At 37.8% G+C, this 26,312-nt stretch overlaps 1 protein-coding gene across 1 annotated transcript in view; it reads right to left on the bottom strand.

Moving 5' to 3' along the window:
* LOC128778382 (proline-rich protein 36-like) overlaps nucleotides 1-26,312 on the bottom strand; it is a 75,492-nt gene that overhangs the window by 29,442 nt on the left and 19,738 nt on the right. Inside the window, exons 5-6 of the mRNA XM_053907671.1 lie at nucleotides 19,315-19,453; nucleotides 16,433-16,494 (exon numbers count right to left, since the gene is read on the bottom strand). Coding sequence (XP_053763646.1) covers nucleotides 16,433-16,494; nucleotides 19,315-19,453 — 201 coding nt within the window. The remainder of the gene's footprint in view (nucleotides 1-16,432; nucleotides 16,495-19,314; nucleotides 19,454-26,312) is intronic.

Genomic DNA, 26,312 nt, shown 5'->3' with positions numbered 1-26,312 from the left:
CCCTGAGAGACAGTAAGATGAGGCCCATCTGCTTAGGCAGTAGAGTTTCTTGCCTCAGACACTGGCTCTGCCTTCTGGAGAAATCCACTTTGATTATCTTCCTTTGCCTTGTGGTTATATATTTGGAAGAAGATATTCCCTGTTGACTGTCTCTCATGGCCACATCTGACATGAGCATTTAGAAGAATGCTCTTTCTAAAGCCTTCTCAGTTTTTCACCATCTTTCTACAGGTTTTAATTCAGTCTAAGAGGCCAGTTGGTGACAAGTTGTCAACCAGTCTTGAGTTTTTGTTTCATTGCTTTGTTTCGTTTCTGTTGTTGTTTTTGCAATAGAATTTCACCATAAAACAACTAGGCTTTTGTATTGGTTTTCTTTCATTTGTCCCCCTGCCCTCCTCTCTCTTCATTCCAGCCCTGCTCTGTGCTCTGTGAAGCTGATCTGTATATACAGCTTCAGTGATTCCCCTGCCATCTAGCTTTCTGTTGGGTTTGGCCAATGGGAGAAACCTACAGGAGGTCATAGGGAAAAGGCAGTGTGAAATTAGGGTATCTTTTCCCCCATATCTCTTTCTGCTTGGTTGCCATGGGACTACAAAATGTCACAGCTCCTGTCAAGTGGCCCTCTCTGAATTCTGTTAACTGTTTCCTCTCCTTGCCCTTCACATTCAATAATGGCAAAGGCTCCCTGGTATTACTCCATCTGGGGTGCCATCCTATCCCTTGTGATTTCCCTATACCCTCTTCACATCTGTCAATAGTCCCCTTTAAAACTCTCCTCAAATTACCCAAATCCAGTGTGCTATCCATTTCTTGCCAGGATTCTAACTGCTACAACTTCCAGTTTATTTGCTTCTAATCAAGTATGTACATAGGTATGTATGTTCAGGAAAATTGCATGTCATGGAAAGTAGTGTGAGATATTTGAGAAACTTGAAACTTATATAGTAGAGGGAGAATCAAACCGATTATGGATTACTATTATAATAGAGCTGAATGTATTATAACTATACCACTGGAGATCATGTAGATGTTTGAAAATAATAGAATAAGAATGCAATTAGGTGAATGGGTGGTTTAAATACGTGGGTGGTTTTGGAAATTAGTGATAAGTGTTCTATTATTATTTCCATTTTACAGTTGAGGAGAGTAAAAAAAAAAAAAAATCCCAAGAGGTAAGTAACTTGGCCATGGTCAAACAATTAAGCAGGAGAGCTGGGATTTGAACTCACAGGGTCTGGCTCCAAAGCCTAAACTCTTAATGTCACCCATTGATTCTCAAGGCAGTGCCTGCAAGTAGTTGGACCTCAAGCAGGTTCAGGCATAGCACACATATTAGAAACCTCAGATCCTAAATTTTGAAACCATATGGTGTCCTGTAATTTCTCATGGTTAAGTGAAGAGACCACTTTGGAGCTGTGAAACAAACTTAGATCTTTTGAAAACCACGTGATTCTATGACTTTCAGAAACTTTCCACCACATACAGGTTGAGTTAGCTTCTTTTTCTGTTTCTATAACACTGTGAACACACCCCTTTTATAGCTTTTATTGTAGTGTTGTAATTGTTTCTATGTGTCTGTCTTCTGCCCTGTGAGCTCTTCAAAGAAAAAATTTGTCTTATTCAACCTCATTAATGCCCTATAATGAGACATTTAATGAAGGACCAATTAATATCTAATCTACAAATATCCATCTAATTATATCTTAATTTACTCATCCACACAGCTAGCCACAATGTAGATTAACTTCTCTGGGCTTTATTGTCATTAGCAATTACATATTTTAGGACCCAATTAGTATTTTTACTATTATCAGTATCAAGACAATTATTAAGATTTAATATAGGCATACATACATAAAAAACTAAAAGCTAAGCAAAAAGAGATGTTAAAAAATAACAACAAAAGAAGTAAAACCTGTTTTCCCTAAATTGAGCCTTAGAAACATAAATGAAAAGAAGGTGTATTATTAATTACGTCCTAAAAATGTTCTGGTTTATTTCCAGCTCAGTTAACCCCTTTAAGCATCTGCACCAAATCAGGGAAGCATGCAGGGTCCATGATCACTTTACTCAGAAGCTGCAGTGACAGCATGATGAAAGATAGCAGAGAAACTTCTACTTGGTTACTCTCCGCTCCACGTTGGAATATTGGGTTTATACAAACTTTTCTACTGCATTATTCTATCCAACCACTTCCCCTCTGCTTCTCCAAGCAGGAAAATAATTATTGAGATATTTACCCCATGTCATTTTCTCTTCCTTCAACATTTTAATGGGGTGAGGTGCGTTAGAAAAGGGTTTTGTCTGGGAGCACCAGGGTGGCTCAGTCAATTGAGTGCCAACTTCGGCTCAAGTCATGATCTCACGGTTCATGGGTTTGAGTCCCAAGTTGGGCTCTGTGCTGACAGCTTAGAGTCTGAAACCTGCTTCAGATTCTGTGTCCCCCTCTCTCTCTGCCCCTCCCCTGCTCGCGCTCTGCCTCTCTCTCAAAAATAAACGTTAAAAAAATTTTTTTTAAAGGAAAAGGGTTTTGTCTGGACATGGTTATTGTGACCACTCTGTGTTGCTTTGATTCCTACATCTTATCCTTGAGAGAAATTGCAAGGATATTGGGCAGTGCTAAAAGTACAACCCCCAGATTACCTCCATCTGGCTTGACAAATGAGCTCAACCTATAGGTTTATATTGATCTGTCCTAGGCACAGAGGAGAATTCATTTAACCATATTCGTTAGCTCAATGAATGCTGTCTAATGCCTAATTTGTGCCAAACACCACGGCAGAAGTAAGATTAGTAAAGTAGTCCCTACTCTGAGCAGTTAAAAATCTGTTAGGAAGTCAAGACCATCTCACCTGAAACAAACAGTAAACAATATACAATATAATATGTGATAACTTTTTAAAATTAAACTTAATTTTGAAGTAATTATAGATTCACATGCATTTGTTAGAAATTCCCTTTACACAGTTTCCTCCAGATGATAATATCTTACAAATAGTCCAGTACCACACCCAGGATATTGACATTGATATAGTCAAGATACAAAACATTTCCATCATTTCCATGAACACAAGGATCCTCCCAAGTTATCTTTTATAGACATACCCATTTTCCTCCTTATGCCACACCCTCCTTCACCTCTGACAACCATTGATCATTAATCCATTTCTATAACTATGTCATTTCAATGGAATCACATAATATGTAACAACTTGGGATTGGCTTTTTTCACTCATACAATTCTCTGGTGCTTCATTCAAGTTGTTGTCTGTACCAATAATTTCTTCTTTTTATTACTGCCTAGTATTCCATGGCATGGATTATCACAGTTTGTTTAACCATTCACCTGTTGAAGGACATTTGGGTTGTTTCCAGTTTGGGGCAATTATATATATAATTGCTACAAACATTCTTGTATAAGCATTTTTTTTTTTTTGATAAATGTTATTTTCATTTCTCTGGGGTAAAATACCCAAGAGTTCCATCACTTAGTTGTATGGTAGCTGCACCTTTTTTTTTTTTTTTAATTTTTTTAACGTTCATTTATTTTGAGACAGAGAGAGACAGAGCATGAACAGGGGAGGGGCAGAGAGAGAGGGAGACACAGAATCTGAAACAGGCTCCAGGCTCTGAGCGGTCAGCACAGAGCCCGACGTGGGGCTCGAACTCACAGACCGTGAGATCATGACCTGAGCTGAAGTTGGACGCTTAACCAACCGAGCCACCCAGGCGCCCTGCACCTTTTGTTTTTTAAGAAACTGACAAATTGTTTTCCAGAGTAGCTGTACCACTTTACATTCTCACCAATAATATGTGAGTAACCTATTTTTCCATATTCTTACCAGTATTTGATGTGGTCACTATTTTTTATCTTAGTCATTCCAATAGGTGTGTAGTGATATCTCACTGTGGTTTGTATTTCTCTAATGGCAAATGATGCTGAATACCTTTTCATGTGCTTGTTTGCCACTTTCTTATTATTTGGTGAAAATTCTCTTACGTCTTTGCTGATGTTCTAAAGGGACCATTTCCTTTTTTACTTTTGAGTTTTGAGAGCTCTTTCTATAGTCTAGAAACTAGTGTTTTGTTCAGATACATGGTTTGCAGGTATTTTTTTCTCACTCTGTATCTTTATCCTCTTGCCAGGGTCTTTCACAGAATAAAATCTTAAATTTTGATGAACTCATTTTATTAATTTTATATATAACTAATTGTTTTAATGTTAATTTATTTTTGAGAGAGGGAGAGAGAGACAGAGTGTGAGCAGGGGAGGGGCTGAGAGAGAGGGAGACACAGAATCTGAAGCAGGCACCAGGCTCTGAGTTGTCAGCACAGAGCCAGACACAGGGCTCAAACCCACAAACTGTGAGATCATGACCTGAACTGAAGTTAGACATTCAACCAACTGAGCCACCCAAGAGCCCCTAATTTTATATATAGATCATATTTTTGGTTTGAAGTCTGAGAACTTTTTGTCATGTCCTAGATGCCAAAGATTTTCTCTTATGCTTTTTTTCTAGAAGTTTTAGTTTTACATTATACATGTACATATACATATCTACTTTGAGTTACTTTTTGTATAAGGAATGAGACATGTCAAGTTTCTGTCTTCTTTCTCTCTTTTTTTCTTTCTTTCTTTCTTATTTTTTGCAAAATTTCTTGAAAAGACTATCTTTCCTCAATTGAACTGTTTATGTACCTTTGCCATGAAACAGTTGGGCATGTTTCTATAAGTCTGTTTGGGTTTTCTATGCTGTTCCATTAATCTATGTGTTATCCCACTTCCAATATTATATAGTCTTGGCTACTACAGTAATACAATAAGTCTTGAAATTGGATAAATGGTTTCCCTCACTTTATTCTTTTTTGAGAGAGGCAGAGAGAAAGAGAGAGAGAGAATGTGTTTGTGTGACTGGGGGAGAGAGGCAGAGAGAGAGAGAGAGACAGAGAGAGACAGAGAGAGACAGAGAGAGAGTTAATCAGCCTCCATGCCGAGCATGGAGCCTGATGCAGGACTCTATCCCATGACCCTGGGATCATGACCTGAGCCAAAATCAAGAGTTGGGCACTCAACCAACTGAGCCACCCAGGCCTCCCTCCCTCACTTTATTCTTTTTCAAAGTTGTTTTAACTATTCTAGTTCCTTTACCTGTCAATATAAATTTTGGAATAACTTTGTCTTTGTCTTAAAAAAAAATCTTGCTGGAATTTTGATGAGAATGTTAAACATGTATATCAACAGAATAGAATTGACATCTTTATTATATTGAGTCCTCTAATCCTGAACATGATATGCCTTTTTTAAATTTTTCTAATGTTTATTTATTTTTGAGAAAGAGAGAGAGACAGAGCATGAGTGGGGGAGGGACATAGAGTGAGAGGGAGACACAGAATCCAAAGCCGGCTCCAGGCTCTGAGCTGTCAGCATAGCTATATTCATCAGCCAGTGTTCATAATGATAAGTGCACTCCTTCATCCCCATCACCTATTTCACCCATTCTCCCACCAACCTCCCCTCTGGTAAACATCAATTTGTTCTCTATATTAAGTGTCTGTTTCTTGGTTTCCCTCTCTCTTTCTTTACTTGTTTGCTTTGTTTCTTAAATTCCACGTATGAGTGAAATCATATTGTATTTGTCTTTCTCTGTCTGACTTATTTCATTTAGCATTATATTTCATAGCTCCATCCATGTGTTTGCAAATGGCAAGATTTCATTCCTTCTTATGGCTGATTAATATACCACATCTTTATCCATTCACCTATTGATGAACACTTGGGCTGCTTCCATAATTTGGATGTTGTAAATAATGCTTCAATACGCATAGGGGTGTATATATATTTTTGAGTAAGTGTTTTTATATTCTTTGGGTAAATACTCAGTAGTGCGATTTCTGAATCTAGGGCACTCCTGTTTTTAACTTTTTGAGGAAACTCCATACTGTTTTCCCACCAACAGTGCACAAGTGTTCCTTTTTTTTTCTACATCTTCAGCAACACTTGCTGTTTCTTGTATTTTTTATTTTATCCATTCTGACAGGTATGAGGTGATATCACATTGTGGTTTTTATTTGCATTTCCCTGATGATGAGTGATGTTGAGCATCTTTTCATGTGTCTGTTGGCCATCTGGGTGTCTTCTCTGGAGAAATGTCTGCTCAAGAGTTCTGCATAGTTTTTAATTGGTTTGGTTTGGTTTGTTTGTTTTGGTGTTGAGTTGTATAAATTCTTTACATATTTTGGATACTAACCCTTTATCAAATATGTCATTTGCAACTATCTTCTCCAATTCAGTTGGTTATCTTTTAGTTTTGTTAATTGTTTCCTTTTCTGTGCTGAAGCTTTTTCTTTTATTGTAGTCCCAATAATTTATTTTTTCCTTTGTTTCTCTTGCCTCAGGAGACATATCTAGAAAAATATTGTTATGGCTGATGTCAGAGAAATTACTGCCCATGCTCTCTTCTAGGATTTTTATGGTTTCAGGTTTCACATTTAGGTCTTTAATCCATTTCGAGTTTATTTTTGTGTTTGGTGTAAGAAAGTGGTCCAATTTCATTCTTTTGCATGTAGCTGTTCAATTTTCCCAACACCATTGTTGGAAAGACTTGTTTTTTTCCCAATGGATATTCTTGCCTCTTTTATCAAAGACTAATGGACCATTCATGGGTTTATTTCTGGAATTTCTCTTCTGTTCCATTGATCTGTGTCTATTTTTGTGCCAGTACCATACTGTTTTGATTACTACAGCTTTATAGTATAACTTGAAATCTGGAATTGTGATACTTCAAGCATTGTTTTTCTTTTTCAAGATTGCACCTGGCTGGCTCCATCAGTAGTGAATGTGACTTCTGATCACAGGGTCTTGAATTCAAGCCCTATGTTGGGCATAGAGCCCATTAAAAAATTTTGTTTTAAGTTTATTTTTAAAAGGTTGCTTTGGCCATTTGGGGTCTTTTGTGGTTCCATACAAATGTTAGTATTATTTTTTCCAGCTCTGTGAAAAAGGCTGTTGGTATTTTGATAGGGGTTGCATTAAATCTGTAGATTACTTTGGGTAGTATGAACATTTTAACAATTTTAGTTCTTGCAATCCGTGAGCATGGAATCTTTTTCCATTTGTTGAGTCATCTTCAATTTCTTTCATTAATGCTTTATAGTTTTCAAAGTACAAGTCTTTCACTTCCTTCTTTAAGTTAATTTTGGGTAGTTTATCATTTTTGGTGTAATTGTAAATGGGATCGATTCCTTGATTTCTCTTTCTACTGCTTCATTATTAGTGTATTGCAATTCAAGGGATTTCTGTACATTGATTTTTGTATCCTATGACCTTACTGAATTCATCTATCAGTTCTAGTAGTTTTTGGTGGAGTCTTTCGAGTTTTCTATATATAGTATCATGTCATCTGCAAATAGTGAAAATTTTACTTCTTCCTTACCAATCTGGATGCCTTTCATTCCTTTTTCTTGTTTGATTGCTATGGCTAGGACTTCCAGTACTATGAGGATAAAAGTCGTAAAAGTGTACATTCTTGTCTAGTTTCTGACCTTAGGGGAAAAGCTCTCAGTTTTTCCCTATTGAGTGTTATGTTCACTGTGAGTTTTTTATATATGGCCTTTGTGGTGTTGAAGTATGTTCCCTCTAAACCTACTTTGTTGAGGATTTTTTTTTTACCATGAATGGACATTGTACTTTGTCAAATGCTTTTTCTGCATCTATTGAAATGATCATATGATTTTTTTCCTTTCTCTTATTGATGTGTGATGTATCACATTTATTTATTTGTGAATATTGAACCACTCTTGCATACAAGGAATAAATCCCATTTGATCATAGTGAATGATATTTTTTAATGTGTTGTTTGGCTTGCTAATATTTTGTTGAGGATTTTTGCATCTATGTACATCAGACATATTGGCCTGTAGTTCTCTTTTTTGTAGTGTCTTTACCTGGTTTTAGTGTCAAGGTAATGCTGGACTCAGAGAATAAATTTGGAAGTTTTCCTTCCTCTTTTATTTTTTGGAATAGTTTGAGAAGGATAGGTATTAACACTTCTTTAACACACACACACACACACACATTTATTTATTTATTTATTTATTTATTTATTTATTTATTACTGATTCAGTTTCATTGCTAGTAATTTGTCTTTTTTGAATTTTCTATTTCTTCCTGATTCAGTTTGGGGAAGTTATATGTTTCTATGAATTTATCCATTTCTTCAATGTTGTTCAATTGGTTGGCATATAACTTTTCATAATATTCTCTTACAATCCTTTGTATTTCTGTGGTGTCAGTTGTCATTTCTCCTCTTTCATTTCTGATTTTATCTGAGTCCCATCTCTCTCTATCTTTCTCTCTCTCTCGATGAGTCTGGCTAAAGGTTTATCAATTTTGTTGATCTTTTCAAAGAACAAGTTCCTGGTTTCATTGATCTGTTCTAATGTTTTTGTTCATTTGTTTTGTTTTAGTTTCTGTTTCATTTGTTTCTGCTCTAATCTTTATTGTTTCCTTCCTTTTACTTGTTTTGGGTTGTTTGTTCTTCTTTTTCTAGCTCCTTTAGGTTGTTTGAGATTTTTCATGCTTCTTGAGGTAGGCCTATATTGTATAAGCTATTCTTTTAGAACCACTTTTGCTGCATCCCAAAGATTTTGGACTGCTGTGTTTTTATTTTCATTTGTCTCCATGTATTTTTTCTTATTTGTTCTTTGATTTCTTGGTTGACCCATTCATTGTTTAGTAGCATGATATTTAACCTCCACATATTTGTGCTCTTTCCAGCTTTTTTTCTTGTGGTTGATTTCTATTTTCACAGCATTGTGATCAGAAAAGATGCATGGTATGACTTTGGTCTTTTTTAATTTGTTAAGACTTGTTTTGTGGACTACTATGTGCTCTATTCTGGAGAATGTTCCTTGTGCACTTGAAAAGAATGTGTATTCTTTTCCTTTAGGATGGAATGTTCTGAATATATCTGTTAAATCTATATGTTCCAATGTGTCATTCAAAGCCACTGTTTCCTTCTTGATTTTCTGATTGAATGATCTGTGCATTGATGTAAGTGGGATGTTGAAATCCCCTACTATTATTGTATTACTATCAGTTACTTCCTTTATGTTTGTTATAAACTGTTTTATGTATTTGGGTGCTTCTAAGTTGGGTGCATAAAATTTACAATTGTTATATATTCTTGTTGGGTTGTTCTACAATGTCCTTCTTTGTCTCATGACAGTCTTTGTTTTAAGGTCTATTTTGTCAGTTATAAGTTTTGCTACCTTGGCTTTCTTTTCACATCCACTTGCATGATAAATACTTCTCCATCCCTTCATTTTCAGTGTATATTTAGGTCTGAAATGAGTCTCTTGTAGGCAGCAGATAGATGGGTCTTGATTTTTTTTTTAACCATTCCATCACCCTGTGTCTTTTGATTGGAACATTGAGTCCATTTACATTCAAAGTAATTATTGGTTGGTATCTATCTATTGCCATTTTGTTACTTTCTTTGTGATTTTTTTGTAGTTTTCCATTCCTTTATTCCCTTGGTCTCTTTTATTATAATAAGTTGGCTTTCTTTAGTTATACTTGGATTCCTTTCTGTTCATTTTTTGTGTATCTATTACTGGTTTTTGATTTGTAGCTACCATTAGGTGTATATATAACATCTTCTGCATATAGCAGTCTATATTAAGTTGATGGTTGCTTAAGGTGATGAACCCATTCTTTATTCCTCTCACTTCCATGTTTTAGGTATATGGTGTCATACTTTACATTCTTTTTATTTTGTAAGTGCTTCGACTGATATTTACAGACATACCTAATTTTTGTACTTCCCACTTTTCCTACTTTTACTTATGGTCTTTCCTTTCTACTCAAAGAGTCCCTTTTAACATTTCTTGTAGGACTGGTTTAATGGTTATGAATCCCTTTAACTTTTGTTTGTCTGGGAAACTCTTCATCTCTCCTTCTATTCTAAATGATAGCCTTGATGGATAGAGTATTCACTCATAGATATTTTCCTTTCAGCACTTGGAATATATCATGCTACTCCCTTTTGGCCTGTAGAGGTTTGCTGAAAAATCTGCTGATAGCCTCCTGGTGTTTCCCTTATATGTAACTGATTTCTTTTCTCTTGCTGCTTTTAAAATTCTCTTTTTATCACTACTTTTTGCTATTTTAATTATTATGTCTTGGTGTGGACCTCCTTGGGTTGGTTTTATTGGGGGAATTTCTGTGCTTCCTGGATCTGAATTTCTGTTTCCTTTTCCAAATTCAGGAAGTTTTCAGCTATTTTTTTCAAACAAATTTTCCACCCCCTTTTCACTCTCTTCTCTTTCTGGGATCCCTATAAGGTGAATGTTATTACACTTGATGGTGTCACTGAGTTCTCGAAGTCTATTCTTGTTTTGCATAATTTCTTTTTTCTCATGTGCTCAGTCAGCTTGATCACTTTCCATTACTCTGTCCTCCAGGTTGCTGATGTGTTCTTCTGCTTCCTCTTCTCTACTATTTATTCCATCTAGTGTATTGTTAATTTCATTTAATCTGTTATTCATCTCTGATTGGTTCTATTTTATCTCTTTGTTAGGGATCTCACTGATGTCCTCCACTCTTATCTCAAGTCCAGTGAGTATCTTTATGTTCATTACTTTATTTTTTTAAGTTTATTTATTTTGAGAGAGAGAGGGAGAGAAAGCACAAGGGGGGGGAGGGGCAGAGAGAGAGGGAGAGAATCCCAAGCAGGCTCTGCACTGACAGCATGGAGCCCAATGCAGCACTCAGACTCACAGACCACCAGATCATGACCCAAGTCAAAACCAAGACTTGGATGCTCAACCAACCAAGTCACCCAGGCACCCCAATGGTCATTACTTTAAATTCTCTTTCAGGCATAATACTTATATCTGTTTTGTTTAGGTCTCTTGCTATGACTTGCTCTTGTTCTTTCATTTGGGACATACTTCTCTGTCTCCTCATTTTGTCTCTCTGTCTCCTCATTTCGTCTCTCTGTCTGTTTCTGTGTGTTAGGAAAGTCAGCTACATCTCCTGCACTTGAAAGTAGTGGCATTATGAAGAAGAGGTCCTGTAGTGCTCTGCAGTGCAGTGTCCCCTGTTCACTGGAAACTGGAGCTTCAGGGGTGCCTCTTATGTGTGTTGCATTCACCCTGCTGTTGTGGCTGAGCTGCTCTTTCCTTCAGTCCAGTCAACTGCAGTGGCTGTTATGGGCAAATGCTTGGTCCCTGTCGTGTTAGTGGGCCAGTCTGGGCCACCTTCGGCTTGATTGAGTCAGACCAGGCATTTGCCAGAGATGCAGTAGCACCAAATGGCAGGGTGCTTTCCCTGTGTTGTCCCCTGAGAAGCTTTTGTTGGTGGGCAGGGCCTGCAGTCAGACCAGCTGTTTGCCTCCAGCCCTCTGCTAGGGCCACAGTCTGACTGGTGTGTGTAGTTCTCTCTCTCTCTCCCTGATGCAGGAGTCACTTGGGAGTAGTGCTGCTTGTACTGCTGTTGGGCTTGCATGTTGACAGGCTTGTGACATTTCTTTGCATGCGTTCTGGCTAAGAGTGTATTGAAGAGGGCTGATCTGCCATAGCATGAGGGTGCTGGGCAACAGTGGTAGCAAGTTAGATAGAAAGTGTTGGAGTTGCACTTGCTCCCACAGATGGCCATATTTTTATTTGGGGGGCAGGGGAAGGAAATAGTGCCTGACAGCTCCTTTGATCCTAGAGGAGTCTCCCAACATCTCTGTCCCTCCAGGACATGCTCTGAGATTAGTAAACTACTCTCCCTTCTATATGCCACAGGTATTTTTCAAACTGCTGCTTCTGTGCTATATTTCTGCAGGCTGTTTGTTGTGCTGTCTCTTTAGGGGCATGGACTCAGTTTCTTCTCCCCTCCTGGCTGTCCTAGAGCCGAATGCAATGATTTTTTAAATTCCAGGTTTTAAATCTCACTGGTTGTAAGAACTCACAAAATTCAGCCCCTCTGGTTTTCAAAGCCAAATGTTATGGGGATTCATCTTCCCTATGCAGGCTTTCCAGTGTGAGGGTCTGTTTCTCTCCCCTCTCCATTCCCCGGGGTCACTCCTTCTTGTGGACAGTCCTACAGGTCCACCCTTCCTCCTCTCTTCAGTGTGATCTCTTCTCTACATTTAACTATGGAATTTGTTCTGCCAGTCTTGGGGGCCATTTTCTGGGTTATTTACATTGATGTGGGTATTATCTAGTCATACCTGTGGGATGAGGTGAGTTTAGGGTCCTCCTACTCTTCCATCTTGCCCCAATTCTCAGTATTTTTTTTTGAGCAAATATAAATTGTATTGTGTTTTCAGTTTTGGTTTTCATGTCTTCATTCCTTGTTACCATTGAGTGATGTTGAAAGCCCTGACTGTCTTCTAGGCCTCCTCTGAGATGGCTCCAGGGAAAGGGAGAGGGATAGAAGCCCAGGCTCCCTACTTGGCCTTCTCTGACACACCCCACTGGGAGTGAGTAATGAAAGTGTCTCATTAACGCCTCACAAGTGTGGAAGTCTAGGCTCTCCATTTGGTCTTTGCTGGCATGGGTGGGAATGAAGGCATAGTGTTTTCTGTCATGTTTGGCTGGAGTATAATTGTTATTGTCTGTAAATTTTCTGTCTTGCCAGCCTCCTGCTTTCTTGGTCCTTTGGATAAATAGTTCTTTGGATATAGGCTTTTGTTGGGGATTTTTTCTGTGTGTCTGCTTATTTGGCATTTCTGAGACGATTCCTTCTTCAGCTCCAAGTCTGAGATATATGAGACAAAAAGAAATACCAAGGAACTCACACTGTGTGTTCTTTGTGCCCCTAAGTCTTTAGCTGCTCTGCCTTTTTCGTTCTAATTTCCAAAGTCTTCTTCTATTTATTTTATATATAGAATAAAATACATATCCAGGATTTTTAGTTGGATTTGGCAGGAGGAATATGGAAAAACACTCCATCTCCCTAGAGTAAAACTAACATTTTCAATATAGATAAAATGTTGCCCACAGAAAAGTAGGTTGGATCAATGAGTGCTGACATGGTGGAAAAAGGATTGAGTCTAGCTTGGAAAAATGGTAAATGAAGAGAGTGAGAAAGTAAAAGAGACCAAACCATAAAAAATATATTTTAAAAAAAGAAGGCACTTCTAAGAGGACATAGGATTGGGACCTGAGAGAGACCAGCTTGACTAGTATGAATAATTCATTTTGGAGTAGAGTGAAGATAATAATAAGAGAATATTCCATTTGTTTTGTACTTAGTACCTTTCAGCTAATAATTTGAAATATGTTGTCTTATTTACTTCTCATAGTTCTTAGATGTAAGTACTAACGTATGTGTTTTATAGATGGGGAAATTGAAGCTCAGGGGAATAACATAATTTGTTCAAGATCACATATTAGTAAATACTGAATCCTGGACTGCACTGAGGTCTTTTTGATATCATAGACTATGTTTTGTGTGTGTGTGTGTGTGTGTGTGTGTGTGTGTGTGTGTGTGTGTGTGTTTAATTTGAGAGAGAGAGAAAGAGCATGAGCTGGGGAGAGGGGCAGAGGGAGAGAGAAAGAATCTTAATCAGGATTAATCATGCTCAGCGTGGAGCCCAACATGGAACTCAATCTCACGACCCTGGGATCATGACCTGGGTGGGAATCAAGAGTCGGATGCTCAACCGAGCCACCTAGGCACCTTGACTATGTTTTTAATCACTAGATCTTTCTACTTGGTAGAATGCTCAGATTATGAGCTCCTGGAAATCCACAAGGAGTTTGAATTCAATACCTTAGAAGATGAATAAATGATAAAATTGGTCTCAAAGGAAGATTGATCTGTTAGTGAAAGGCAAAATATACTTAATCTGAGAAAATGAAATCAGTACATATAGAAGACTTGTTTATTTTTGCATTTAATTCATTCATTCACTAAATGTTAATTAAATGCTGTATTAGTAAAATTTCCTCCAGAAAAACGGGTAGGATACACACACACACACACACACGCACACACACACACACACAAAATAGGGTCTCTGCAGATGTACTAAGTTAAGATGAAGTCACACTCAATTAAGGTGGGCCCTAAATCCCATGTCCTTATAAAAAGAGGGAGATAGAGGGCATCTGGGTGGCTCGGTCGGTTGAGCATCCAACTTTGGCTCAGGTCATGATCTCACTGCTTGTGAGTTCAAGCCCCACATTGGAGGGCGGGGGAACTTATGGCTCAGAGCCTGGAGCTTGCTTCATATTCTGTGTCTCCCTCTGTCTCTGCCCCTTCCCCAATCATGCTCGCTCTCTCTCTCTCTCTCTCTCTCTCTCTCTCTCAAAAATAAATAAACATTAAAAAAAAGAAGAGGGAGATAGCAACACAAGGGAGAAGGCCACATGAAAATGGAGGCAGAGATTCCAATGATGCATGTAAAGGCCAATGAGTGCCAAAGATCGCCAGCAACTACCAGAAGTTCAAAGAGGCAAGAAAGAATTCTTTCCAAAAGCTTTTGGAGGAAACATGCCCCTACTGACACCTTGGTTTTAGACTTTTGGTTTCCAGGACTGTAAGAGAATTAATTTCTGTTGTTTTAACCCACATAGTTCATGGTAATTTGTTACAGCAGCCCCAGGAAACTAATATAGAAACCAAGTTCAGTGAGCAGTGTGAAAGATGGGAGAAGATCCAAAAATGGAGACAAAACTAAGATATAGGAATGAGGTAGAAATACCCAGAGCAGGTTTAGGCAGAAGTGATTAATTTTCTTGGTAGATAAATAGAACTACAGTGTTTGTGCCTGCGTTACTGTCCTGGCACGTGGGTGTGACTGAATGGCTTGAGGCCAAAAGGTTAAAGTAACCAAGAAGATGAACATTTTTGAAAGTATATGTTCTTTGGCCATTAGGAGAGACCTCAAGGGGAAAAGTGGAGGGAAATAAGGACAGAGGAATGACTAATCTTTAGGATTAATTAGAACTGCAAGAAGAAAGGGGAGCCATTAAAGGAGACAGAGAAAGGATGGTGAGAGAGATGGGTAAATAATAATTTACTACCACAGGAGATGGGAGAAGAAAGAAGGACAAGGGCATGCATTAACTAGACCAAAAACTTTTTGAGAGCAGAGTCTTTGTACTTTCAGTAGCCACAAGAGTCTATAGTTAGCATTTAATAAATATCTACCAAATTAATAAATTTATATGTATTCTGTAAGTAAGTATTTGATAAGTATCCACCAAATTAATAAAGAGCCATTTCCTGATACAGTTGACATCAACAAGAATGGAGATGGAAATGAAGTATCTGATTTAAGCAAATAGAAGACCCTAAAATCTTAATTAAAACCTTCTGTAACGTGCTGATACTTGGAGTATTAGAAGTTAGAGAACTAATTATGCAGTCCACCTCTTCATTTTGCAGATGAGGAGTAAAGGTGCAGAAAGATTGCTTTTATGACTTGGGCTTTTTGAATCTGAAGGTGTTTCTGTAACTGTGGCAGGTGATTTTGTGTGTTGTAGCTGACACTAACCCCTTTCAATCATTAGGATTCTACTTAAGTTTTTTCTGTCCTTCAAGGAAATTATCAGTCAGGGTTAGTTATTAAAAACCAAACTGATAATGTGGGGGGTAAAGTGCAAAAAAATGAAAGTTCTGATTAGAGAAAGGAAGAGGAACGATAAGGATGAATTTCATGGTAGTAATTTGGGTCACCACCTAGAACCCAGACTCCCTTTGGAGGGTGGATAGGATCACATGCAGGGTATTTAATGTAACTCTTGGAGCTTGGAGGTGAGGATAGCAGGTCTAGTACTACTCAAATTTCCAATCAGAAAATCGCCACTGTAGTGGTATATCAGTATAATTGACAATGAGAGTCACCCCAAATTAGGTGCTTTCAGACATCTTTGCTGGGACTTCAGCAGCAGACAACTGTGGCAGGGCCCCACAGAGACCATTAGAGAGCACCATCAGTAATGGCAGTGAAAGGGCACAAACCCTCAAATCCCCAGCTGGGGAAACCCTGACAATACAGGTGGGGCTTTTGGAGCCTAACACCAAAGGCTGTTTATTAAATAGCTATGAAGGAAGTGGCTCCTTGAAATATTGGTCACCTCTCAAGGTATATTTTTGGTCTTCTAAGACCGACTAATCTATCCCTCCACCTCTTTTTACTTTCTTTAGTTTTTAACATCCAGAGAGATAGGATATTATTCCACCCCTATACAAACCTGCAATGACTGCAATGATCTGACATACTGGACGATAAGAGTCTGCTAAAAAAACAAACAAACAAACAAACAAACAAAAAAAAAAACAGCTCTAAATTGGAGGCTATTATTCTAATCTTGTTTCAGTCAAGGTGCCCTTGATTTTGCTTTGAATTTCAGTTTCTTTGATTGGAGTTTTTGGAAAAGAAAGAGAAAAAATAAAGAATAGACTTGTGGGAGGTATTCTCAGTCTGACCATCTGCCAGGGTGGGCTGCCAGCTTTCTGCATCCCAGGGGCTCCAACAATGTAGACTGGCCCTGAAGAAGGGTAAGGAAGGTGCCAATGAGGGATTTTTCTGAGACCATTTATTAAATGGTTTGGTTGGAGGAGAAAAATCTCTAAATGTAAAGAGCTGCCTTAAGAAGTATTAAGAATTCAATGACACACATGCTAAAACAATATTTTATTCTGTTTTTAAACTTTTGGGTTTTTGGGGGCGCCTGGGTGGCTCAGTTGGTTAAGCATGTGACTTCCGCTCAGGTCATGATCTCCCAGTTTTTGGGTTCGAGCCCTGCGTCGGGCTCTGTGTTAACAGCTCAGAGCCTAGAGCCTGCTTCAGATTCTGTCTCATTCTCTCTCTGCCCCTCCCCCACTTGTCTCTGTCTCTGTTTGTCTCTCAAAAATAAATAAATGCAAAAAGTTTTTTTTTTAACTTTTGCAGTTTTTTTCCACTGTAAGGTGTGTAATTTAGAGGATAATGGAGACAATTATCAAGATCCCTCATTCAACGCTAATCCCATGCCAATACATTGCTCTTGTGCTTTTCTGAATGTCACAAGATTAAAACCAATTTGAATCCCATTTTTCTCTTTGTGTTTGAAGATAACATTCAAGTCCTTAGAACTTTAACTTACTGAGAGAGACATAAATTAGTAAGGAAACATAAAAATAATGATTATTCCTACTAAAGTTTACTAATAACTATTTTAACGGATAGTGGGAAAGATGGAAACAAGAAATCTGTCTGACTTAACAAAATTTACTCTCTCTTAAGCAAAAGCAGAATGAGACACATTCAACTAGTTGAACATCTGACAGGACTTGGCAACACCTGAATACATTTTACTGACCCAGAGGGCAACTGCCACATTCATCACAGCCAGAATCCTTAATATAATACAAGGTGATTTGTGGTTACCAGTTAGAAATATCTTATGAAATAATGGAATCATAAGGCTATTCAGGGGAATCAAAATTGGCCAATAGGTTTACAAAAGCTACTACACTTAACTTTCAATATATGCCTATAAGGAAACCACTAATATTCATCATTTAAATAATGGACTAAATTATATTTAATGTGGTTTATTTTCCAGTATTTTATTTGATTTATCCTAACCCATATAGTCACAAGTTTGTCATACATTTTACAGAAAGTACTAATCTATTTTTTGTTGAGAAAAGATTTAAATGAACAACAGCCTGGAGTTGAAGAGGTTAATCAGTTTTATAAATCCAAATAAAACCTTATAAATCTAAATAGCATCTGCCTCCACAGCTGAATTGTACTGGACCTATAACACTAGAGACATAACATTACTAGCCTGCTAGGTACTTCATTTGAGCTTTAGACAAATCACTTCAACTAGGATCTATGGTTCTTCATAACAAAGAGAAGTCAAGCATATACAATAGGAATGCATGTCTCAAGAACATGCCTCTGGCATTTAATCCACTAACTTATCCCATAAAGTGTTTCTTTTCTCTTTCAAGTAGATGCTTTGGGAACACCTTAGTATGATTTGTGGGTATGTGAAGCAATTTGGGAAATGCTAGAAAGTGCCTTATTACCTATATTTTTCTTGCCTCTGAAGTGAAGGAGATTACACTCATCAAAATAAGTTTTATCAGATAAATTGGACCCTTTTCTACTGCTGTGTTCTGTGGCAGTGATTTCTTCACATTTTCTCCAACATTTATTATTACTATCTTTTTTATTTTGGCCACCCTACTGGGTATGAAGTGGTTTTGTTTGCATTTCCCTAATGGTTAATGATGTTGAGCATCTTTTCATTGTTTCTTGGCCAATAGCTGATTTAAAGTCCTTATCTAGTGATTTCATCATTTGGGCCTTACTAGGGACTGCTCCTATTAATCAGTACTCTTTCCCCCTGTTTATGGACCATATTATCTTATTTCTTTGCACATCTTAAAATTTTTTTTGTTAAAAACTGGACATTTAAATAATAAATTGTGGCAACTCTGGAAATCAGATTCACTCCTTCTCAGGATTTGTTGCTCTTTGTTGTTTACTTGTTTGTTTTAGTAACTTCTAAATGATAAAGTCTGTGTTCTTTGTCATACATAGCTGCTGAAGTCTCTGCTCATGTAGCTTAGTGGTCAGGTAATGATTGGGCAGAGATTTCCTTAAATGCCTGGACAAGGAGTCTCTCAAGGGGCCACGTGCTGTGTATTGGAGCATACCTTCAGCACTCAGTCAGAAAGTTAACAACTCTGGGGAACCTGGGTGGTTCAGTTGGTTAAGCGTCTGACTTTGGCTCAAGTCATGATCTCACAGTTCATGGGTTCTAGCTACACATGGGGATCTGTGCTGACAAGTCAGAGCCTGGAGCCTGCTTCGGATTCTGTGTCTTCCTCTCTCTCTGCCCCTCCCCCACTTGTGCTCACTCTTTCTCTCTCTCAAAAATAAACATAAAAAAAATTTTCTTTTAAAGTTAAAATTCTGCGTTAGCCTTCACTTTCTACTCACACAGACTCTCAAGGTCATCCACAGCTGAGCCCTTAGGGTCTCCTTTGGTCTTTCTTCAGCACGCACAGATTCCTGGGCAGACATAACCGTATGCATGCACTTGACCTTCTAGATTCCTAGGAATATGTCAGAGCTTTTCAAGGTCTCTATGGATAATATCTTATTCCCCATCTTTTCCTTTAAATTTTTTGGTTAGCCTATTGTTTATCCTAATTTTATCACCCCTGGCAGCCACAAGTGTTAAACAATTGCCACTAATTGTTTTGATAAACACTGCTGGTGAAAAGGCTTTTTCTACCAGATGAGCTCTACTCTGAGTCACGTCAAATAAAGACAGCTCTGCAAGTAGCATACTTCAGAGAACTACCAGACCAGTCAAACACTGACAATTCTCTGGGAACGAGGCTTTGAAGGAGCTCCAACTCCATTCTGCAACCTCCAGTGGCTGCCAGGTTGCCGATTTTCAACATGATTACGCGCTGTTTACTTTTAAAGCTATCATAGAGCTAGAGAGAAGGGATGGGAAAAGGACAAGTTAAAATGCCATAAATCTCACTGTTTTTACTGAGATTCAGCCATTTTTTCTTGAAGAAACACTTCCCAGATTGCTACAGGCCTTTGGTTAAATAGCTAAAGTTCGGGAAAAAAAAGTTGATTCTGATGACTTTTTTCCAGTTTTCTTATTAATTTTTTGAAGAATTTTTGGAAGTCCTTACTCTCCTATTTTCTCTGCCATCCCTCCTTAGTAATGTATTTGGGGGGGTGACATATTTTGCCACTCAAATGATTGGATCCAATTACTGTATTTTTGGATGGCTAAATCCTACTCATCCTTAAGACTCAGCTCAAGGGTCACTTCCTTGAGCAATGGAATGCTTTCTGCAAATTAAATTTGACAAAGAAGCTGATTAAGTGAATCAGATGCTATCCCAGCTGCTCCTGTTCAATGAGTGAATGAGAACTGGATCCATGCCAGGTCAGCATTCACTTTTTCACCTCCTCCCCACAGTAGTCCTTAAAGCACTGTCTCTGAAAGCCTGAGGCTCTCCGGATCATGGCATATTCTAAGCTAGATGAATGCTTGGTGAAAATTTCAAAAAAGCAGATTTAAGCAGTAGGCAGTCATTGGGCTAGAAAGCATCTAGATCACTTTTAAACAGAAGCTATGTTTTCTTGAATGAAAAGGATGAACAATTACTCTGATGATTCACTAAAAAAGCCATAGTGCCTTTTAGAAAATTATAGAAATATGTAAACTACTGATACATGCCCCCCAAAAGAATAGTTACTGCCTATTTGAAATATGAATACAAGAAATGTTTTAATTGATTATGAAGAATCTTGTGGAGAAATGTTGGCTAAATGAATCTTGAAGACCATTGGCAAAGTATATTGGCTACCACTGCTTTGGATCCCATCTTAGTTTTTCAAATTTAGACAATTGGTATGAATCAACCTGAACATCCCCTGAGACATGTGAGCACTATTTTGGAGACCATAGCATTGAATTTTTTACTCTACTCTACAATACTCTAATGGTATTTCTAAGTGAATTTATAATATTTTTAATATGTGGAATTAATAAAACTGGGAATTTATTGGTTTTATGTAATTTATTATATAACATAACACATGTATAGACTGATATAACATGTATTATAGAGAGAAAAGGCTGTTGGCAAAGTAATACCAAAAAAATAGTTGTTGATTATGGTTCTCATAATATTTCAAACAACTCATATGCTTTTGAGACAAAAGAGCAAAAAAATGTAGACTTATGGGATTATTATAAAACATGTTCTTTCATGTCTAAACTTCTAACACAAAGCAAAGAGAAATTGCGATTGGCCAATTATCCTGTGAACTTTGTCATTGAAGAAATCTAACCTTAATGACTCATGAGAGAATAAAATGCTTTTCCAAAGTCAGATATTTTTGCTTGAATAATTCAGACAATTTCATTGATGTTTCAGTTAGCATTATCCACAAAATAATTTACATAAGAGGTTTTAAAAATAGAACTCCTAATTGAGGCATTCAAGACAAAAGATAAGATATTCCAAAGCAAGATGAAAATTTATTGAATGATCATTTTAAAAATAACTTTATATTTTGAAATAGTTTAAGACTCACAAGAAATTGCAAAAACAGTTCAGAGGTTCCCATGTTCCCTTCACCCAGCTTTATCCAGTGTTAATGAATATCTTACATAGCCATTATACATGTCAAAACAGGGTTGCATAACTCTTAAACTCCTCATCCACATTGAGCATATAAAAGCATCAGGTTGCTGGAGACCAAAATAAAGGATTTTTGAAGGGTGATATTTATTTAGAAAGAACTCTGGGTGTGCTTTGTGTCCCCCATAATGCTCTGTCCTCAAGTGATTGCAAATCTGTAACAATGGATATTTTCTATTATTTCCAAGAGGCTCCACCTGTCAAAAAACTATAGTGGGAAAAAGCCCTTAAGGTAACCTGATGGAGTTTTTGGTTTGGCTTCGGTTATTTGGTTATTAGAGAATTTTTTCATTCTTTATTCAAGAGAGTATTCAAACAAACAAAAATTATCTTTTCCCAGGTAACTGAGATCTAAGCTTTCAAAGGCAAAATTTCTTTCCTTTAAATCTCCCATAGGTACATCTCTAATTCTATCTCTACTTTGTGGTTCTCTCATTCCAGCTTCACTTTAGCAAAATTGTTATTGAAATCTACTTGGGAGAGAAGAGGAACTGCAGTAATGGGGCCAGGGTGGTTTTTATCTGAACACAGACCAAATGCCTGCAGGTGTGTACCCTGGGAAGCCATGTTTTATCACTGAACTCCCCTCTGTAACTCACCTCACTTGGTGGTAGATTACTAACCCTGCATCACCCACATCCTCCCCACTCAGCCGAACTTCTTTTTCTTATTTACCTTTTCAGGTTTGGGTTATTGTTGTTGATCTTGTTTTCAGTCTATCCTTGTATTTCCCACTTTACCTAGCAGAGTGCCTTGACCATAATAGGAACTCAGTGAATGTCTACCGAAAGGATGGATTCCTTCCATAAAGAAAGGAGCTAGAAGGATGACTAATGAAGGCAACTAGTCAGATAATTTAAAACATTTTTCTCTAATTGGACATTTCAACAATAGTTTTTGTCAATTACATGGATAGTTACCTTAATACACCATATCACTCTTGACACGTGTGGAACGCAATATTTGTATACACAAAAAGCAGGTAACCCCAGTTGGATAAAAAATAATCATATTCATAGAAAATATATAAATGAATACAAAAGATACTATTACCAGTATTATTTCTGGGGAGTAAGGAAAAGGAACTGTGAGGATCAGTGAGGTCACTAAATTGTACTTTTTGCTGAACACACTTCTGCACTGTTTTAATTTTTATGAGCATGTATTACTTTTCCATTTCAATTTTTAAGATTTTATTAACTAAGCAGAAAACTAAGCAGAGGTACTGTGGTCCTGAACATTTGAGCTTGTGTCTTTCATTGACTCAGAGTAGGGGATACAAAATCAAATGCCTCCAGGGCACAAGCAGGTAATGTAACTAAGCAAACTGGACTGAGGATTGTGGCAAGTGAGGCAGTACCTACTCTGTCTAAAGTGGCCAGAGACTACCCAGTTCTAGCCAATTGTTGCCATGTAAGAATATGGCTCTAATGCTGTCAGATGACCCAGTTTCCAAAAGAAGTGAGAAATCCGGAGATTTTGGGGGGCAAAATTTCCTGATTTTTATTTATTTGTTTGTTTGTTTGCTTATTTAATGTTTATTTACTTTTGAGGGGGGGGACATAGCATGCATGGAGGAGGAGCAGAGAGAGAGGGAGACACAAAATCCAAAGCAGGCTCCAGGCTCTGAGCTGTCAGCACAGAGACCAATGTAGGGCTTGAACTCACAAACCATGAGATCATGACCTGAGCTGAAATCGGACACCCAACCAACTGAGCCATCCAGGCACCCCCAAATTTCCTGATTTTTAAATGAAAGCAATTGATTTAAATTTTCTGTAGTTTAACATGAAAGCCCAACAAATCATGTCAATGGCTTAAATCTAACTTGTGAATCACCATCACCAATTTGTATACTCTGACTTCGGTAATAGTCTGGAGTTGTTTGTTTTTTTTCAAAAATAGATTATGTTTCAGGAAACTGGCTTATCTCTTGTTTGTTTTCCTCCTGTCTAAAATACCATTTAATGTTCTAGAGCCTACACAGGGCTCTGGGTATTTCCATGGTGAATGAGCAGTAGGACCCAGAAACTGTCAAGCTTCTGCAGGGTTGTAAACTGATTGCCATTAACTGAGCATTCTAGGGCTAGTCATAAAGAATACAGTCTTGGGCAGGGTAGCAGCATTTCCTGAGAGGGCCATGAAGGCCAAGAACTGAAATGGCGTTAATAAAAAAAGTAATCAAATTGGTGACAGACAGCAGTCTTCAAATCTTAGAGTTGTGGTCAACTGGATTATAAATTCTAAAATAGTCACGAAGGCAAAATTTAGGATATGCCTAATGTGATATTTGGGTATAAGCAAAGGACAAGACATAAGAAACATTCCTTTCTACATATAAACAATGGGAAAGCAGACAAGGAGATTGAGTCCCTTCCAACTTTAGGACTAGTATTCAAGATTAAGCTGTAACGAAGGGATAATCCATAATAGCCCAATGGAGTCTTATTTTCCACTTAAATCATTTGTCACACTATTCAATTAATGCCATACAGCTAGTACAGTTACCTGGCAAATGAACTCTTTTGACCCATTTGCTCAATTAAGGTATCATGACAAATATTTTCTCCTTATACATAATAATATCCACCATGTGATTTACCAGCACTTGCTAGTGAAGAGTTGGCTAAAAACCAAAAAATAAATGAACATTAACCAATAAGGGTCCTCAGAGCATTCAAAATCATCTTCACAAGCCCAGGCAATAAGGATCACAAGGCTGATTACAGGAACACCTCTCCCTCCACACAGCATATGTGGATCCTACTGGGCACACAATACTGAGAAAATGGACTCTCTGTTCTTCAATTAAAATAGTTGATGTCTCTGGCACTTTAAAGCAGCAAATAAACACAACAGCACTTGGTAGGCACTACGTGATTTTATCAAGGGATAAATGTGAGTAGTAGGAAGAAAGCATAGCTAAAATTATTAGCCAATTGCCTAACAGGGAGAGAGAAGAGAGAAGGCAGATACCCTGAAAAGTTGACACAAGACTTAAAATAACATCTGGGTCTTGGGGCACTTGGGGGACTCAATAGGTTGACTCTTGATTTTGGCTTGGGTCATGATCCCAGGGTCGTGGGATTGAGCCCCACATCGGGCTCCATGCTGAGTGTGGAACCTGCTTGGGATTGTCTCTCTGTCTCTCTCTGTCTCTCTGTCTCTGCCCTTCTCCCCTGCTTACACTCTCAATCTCTCTCAAACAAAATTTTAAAAAATTTAAAAAATGATAAAATAATAAAATAACATCTGGGTCTAAAAATATTAGGGGTGGGAGTAAAGCTCCTGAGACCATCACTGTATACTGCACAGTGCAAAGCAGCTGCTCTTTATTGGTTGAGAGGGCCCACTGGGAGGCCAGGACACCTGGGTTCCACTGTTACCAACTGGCTGGGTGCAATTGGACAAGTAGCTTAACCTCTCTTAACTATGGTTTCCTCACCTATAAAATCTATCTGCCACATAGGGGAATGGGGATTCAATGAGTTAAATTTGTCAAAAAAAAAAGAAAGAAAAAAACCTTAGAAGAGTGCCAAGTACATAGAAAATACTCAATAAAGTTATCTGTGGATAAGGATACTATGTTATCATACAAGAGTAGATTATGTTCAGGATAACCTAATTAATAAGGCAGGAATTAAGTAACAAACATATCAAAGACCTTCCAGAATTATTAAAGCAAAAAGTTTTGGTTTGTAGAGAGATAATTTTTTAGCTAGCTGGAAAAGTCACGTGAAATACTTCATTGATGAGCATGGCAGCATAGCTCAGCACAGCGTTCTAGAGAGCTCTGGAAGCAACGCTTGACTAGAATCTCAGCTCTCTCACTATTAGCTGTGCATCACTGGCAAGTCACTTGATCATGCTTCATACTTTTCATCTATAAAATTAAGATAATTAGAACTACATTATGATTTTTATGGGCCCTGTAAACATTTGCCTTCATGGGCCTCTTCTTCCATAACATAATAAAACAAATTATATTTTCAGAGCTGCACTGGTCTAAGGACATATAATCCAGGCTGGATTCCTTATTATATATTCAATATTATTAAATTTTTGTCTCCTGACTTTGAAAGAAATTAAAGCATTTTTTTTCATGGACCCTAGCCAGGCACTGTGCCCACTGGATAAGCCAGCCCTTATTGTCAAGAGTACTAAATTCACCAGTGTTGGTAAAGCACTTGGAACAATGTCTAACACTATAGTAGGCACTATATGAGTGTTTGTTAAGTAAATAAAAATGTACAGTGTCAGACAAGGCAAGTGTTACTTTCTTCCAGACTTCCTTCTGTTCCCCCTGTCACTCCGATAAGTAAATTATGCTTCAAAATATAGTTAAAAACCATACCACTAGCCTGTAGTTAGCATTAGCAACTGAAACCATGAAGGCTTCAGAATAAATTAAGAGTACAAATTGTGTGTAAATTCCATTTTGTTAAAAATAAGTGGAGGTGGTGAGTATTGTTTGCACCTCTTTCCCAAACCCTGTACAACATCAGAGGCGCTGAGCAAGGTGCTACTCAAGGTATCCCAAATGGGGAGAATTTGCTTTCTGGTTTCCAATCTCCTTTATCAGGAGCAACAGTTCATAACAGTGTCTCTCTTATATATGGCTAAAGATGCCAAACTTAAGAAACTATAAAGGGCTTTTCTCCCCCACAGGTTAAAACACACACACACACACACACACACACACACACACACACACACTATATAATAGTCTTCTTTTCAAGAATTACTCACATTAGTGGTACCTGGGTGGCACAGTTGGTTGAGCATCCAACTTCAGCTCAGGTCATGATCTCACAGTTCGTGGGTTTGAGCCCTACGTCAGGCTCTGTGCTGTCAGTATGGATCCCACTGGGGATTCTCTGCCCCCCCCCACCTGCCTGTCCCCCACTTGTGTTCTCTCTCAAAAATAAATAAACATTTAAAAAAAGAATTACATTAAATGCCTAACAGACAACTGAATTTTTATTATGGTAATTCACTCCATTATACAAGAGGGCTAAAAGAACATTTGAGCCCTCTGTAAACTCCTTCAGGATCAGAAAAATATATGATTGTCTATATTTCCTCTCTCAAGGACTAACATGGACTTAGAACATAGTCAACACTG

Source organism: Panthera pardus, unplaced genomic scaffold, assembly GCF_024362965.1.
Source record: "Panthera pardus isolate Hobbes unplaced genomic scaffold, ASM2436296v1 HiC_scaffold_2, whole genome shotgun sequence".
Classification (NCBI taxonomy): domain Eukaryota; kingdom Metazoa; phylum Chordata; class Mammalia; order Carnivora; family Felidae; genus Panthera; species Panthera pardus.
Note: the sequence above shows the minus strand (reverse complement) of the source record. Positions and strands in the feature narration are given on the sequence as shown.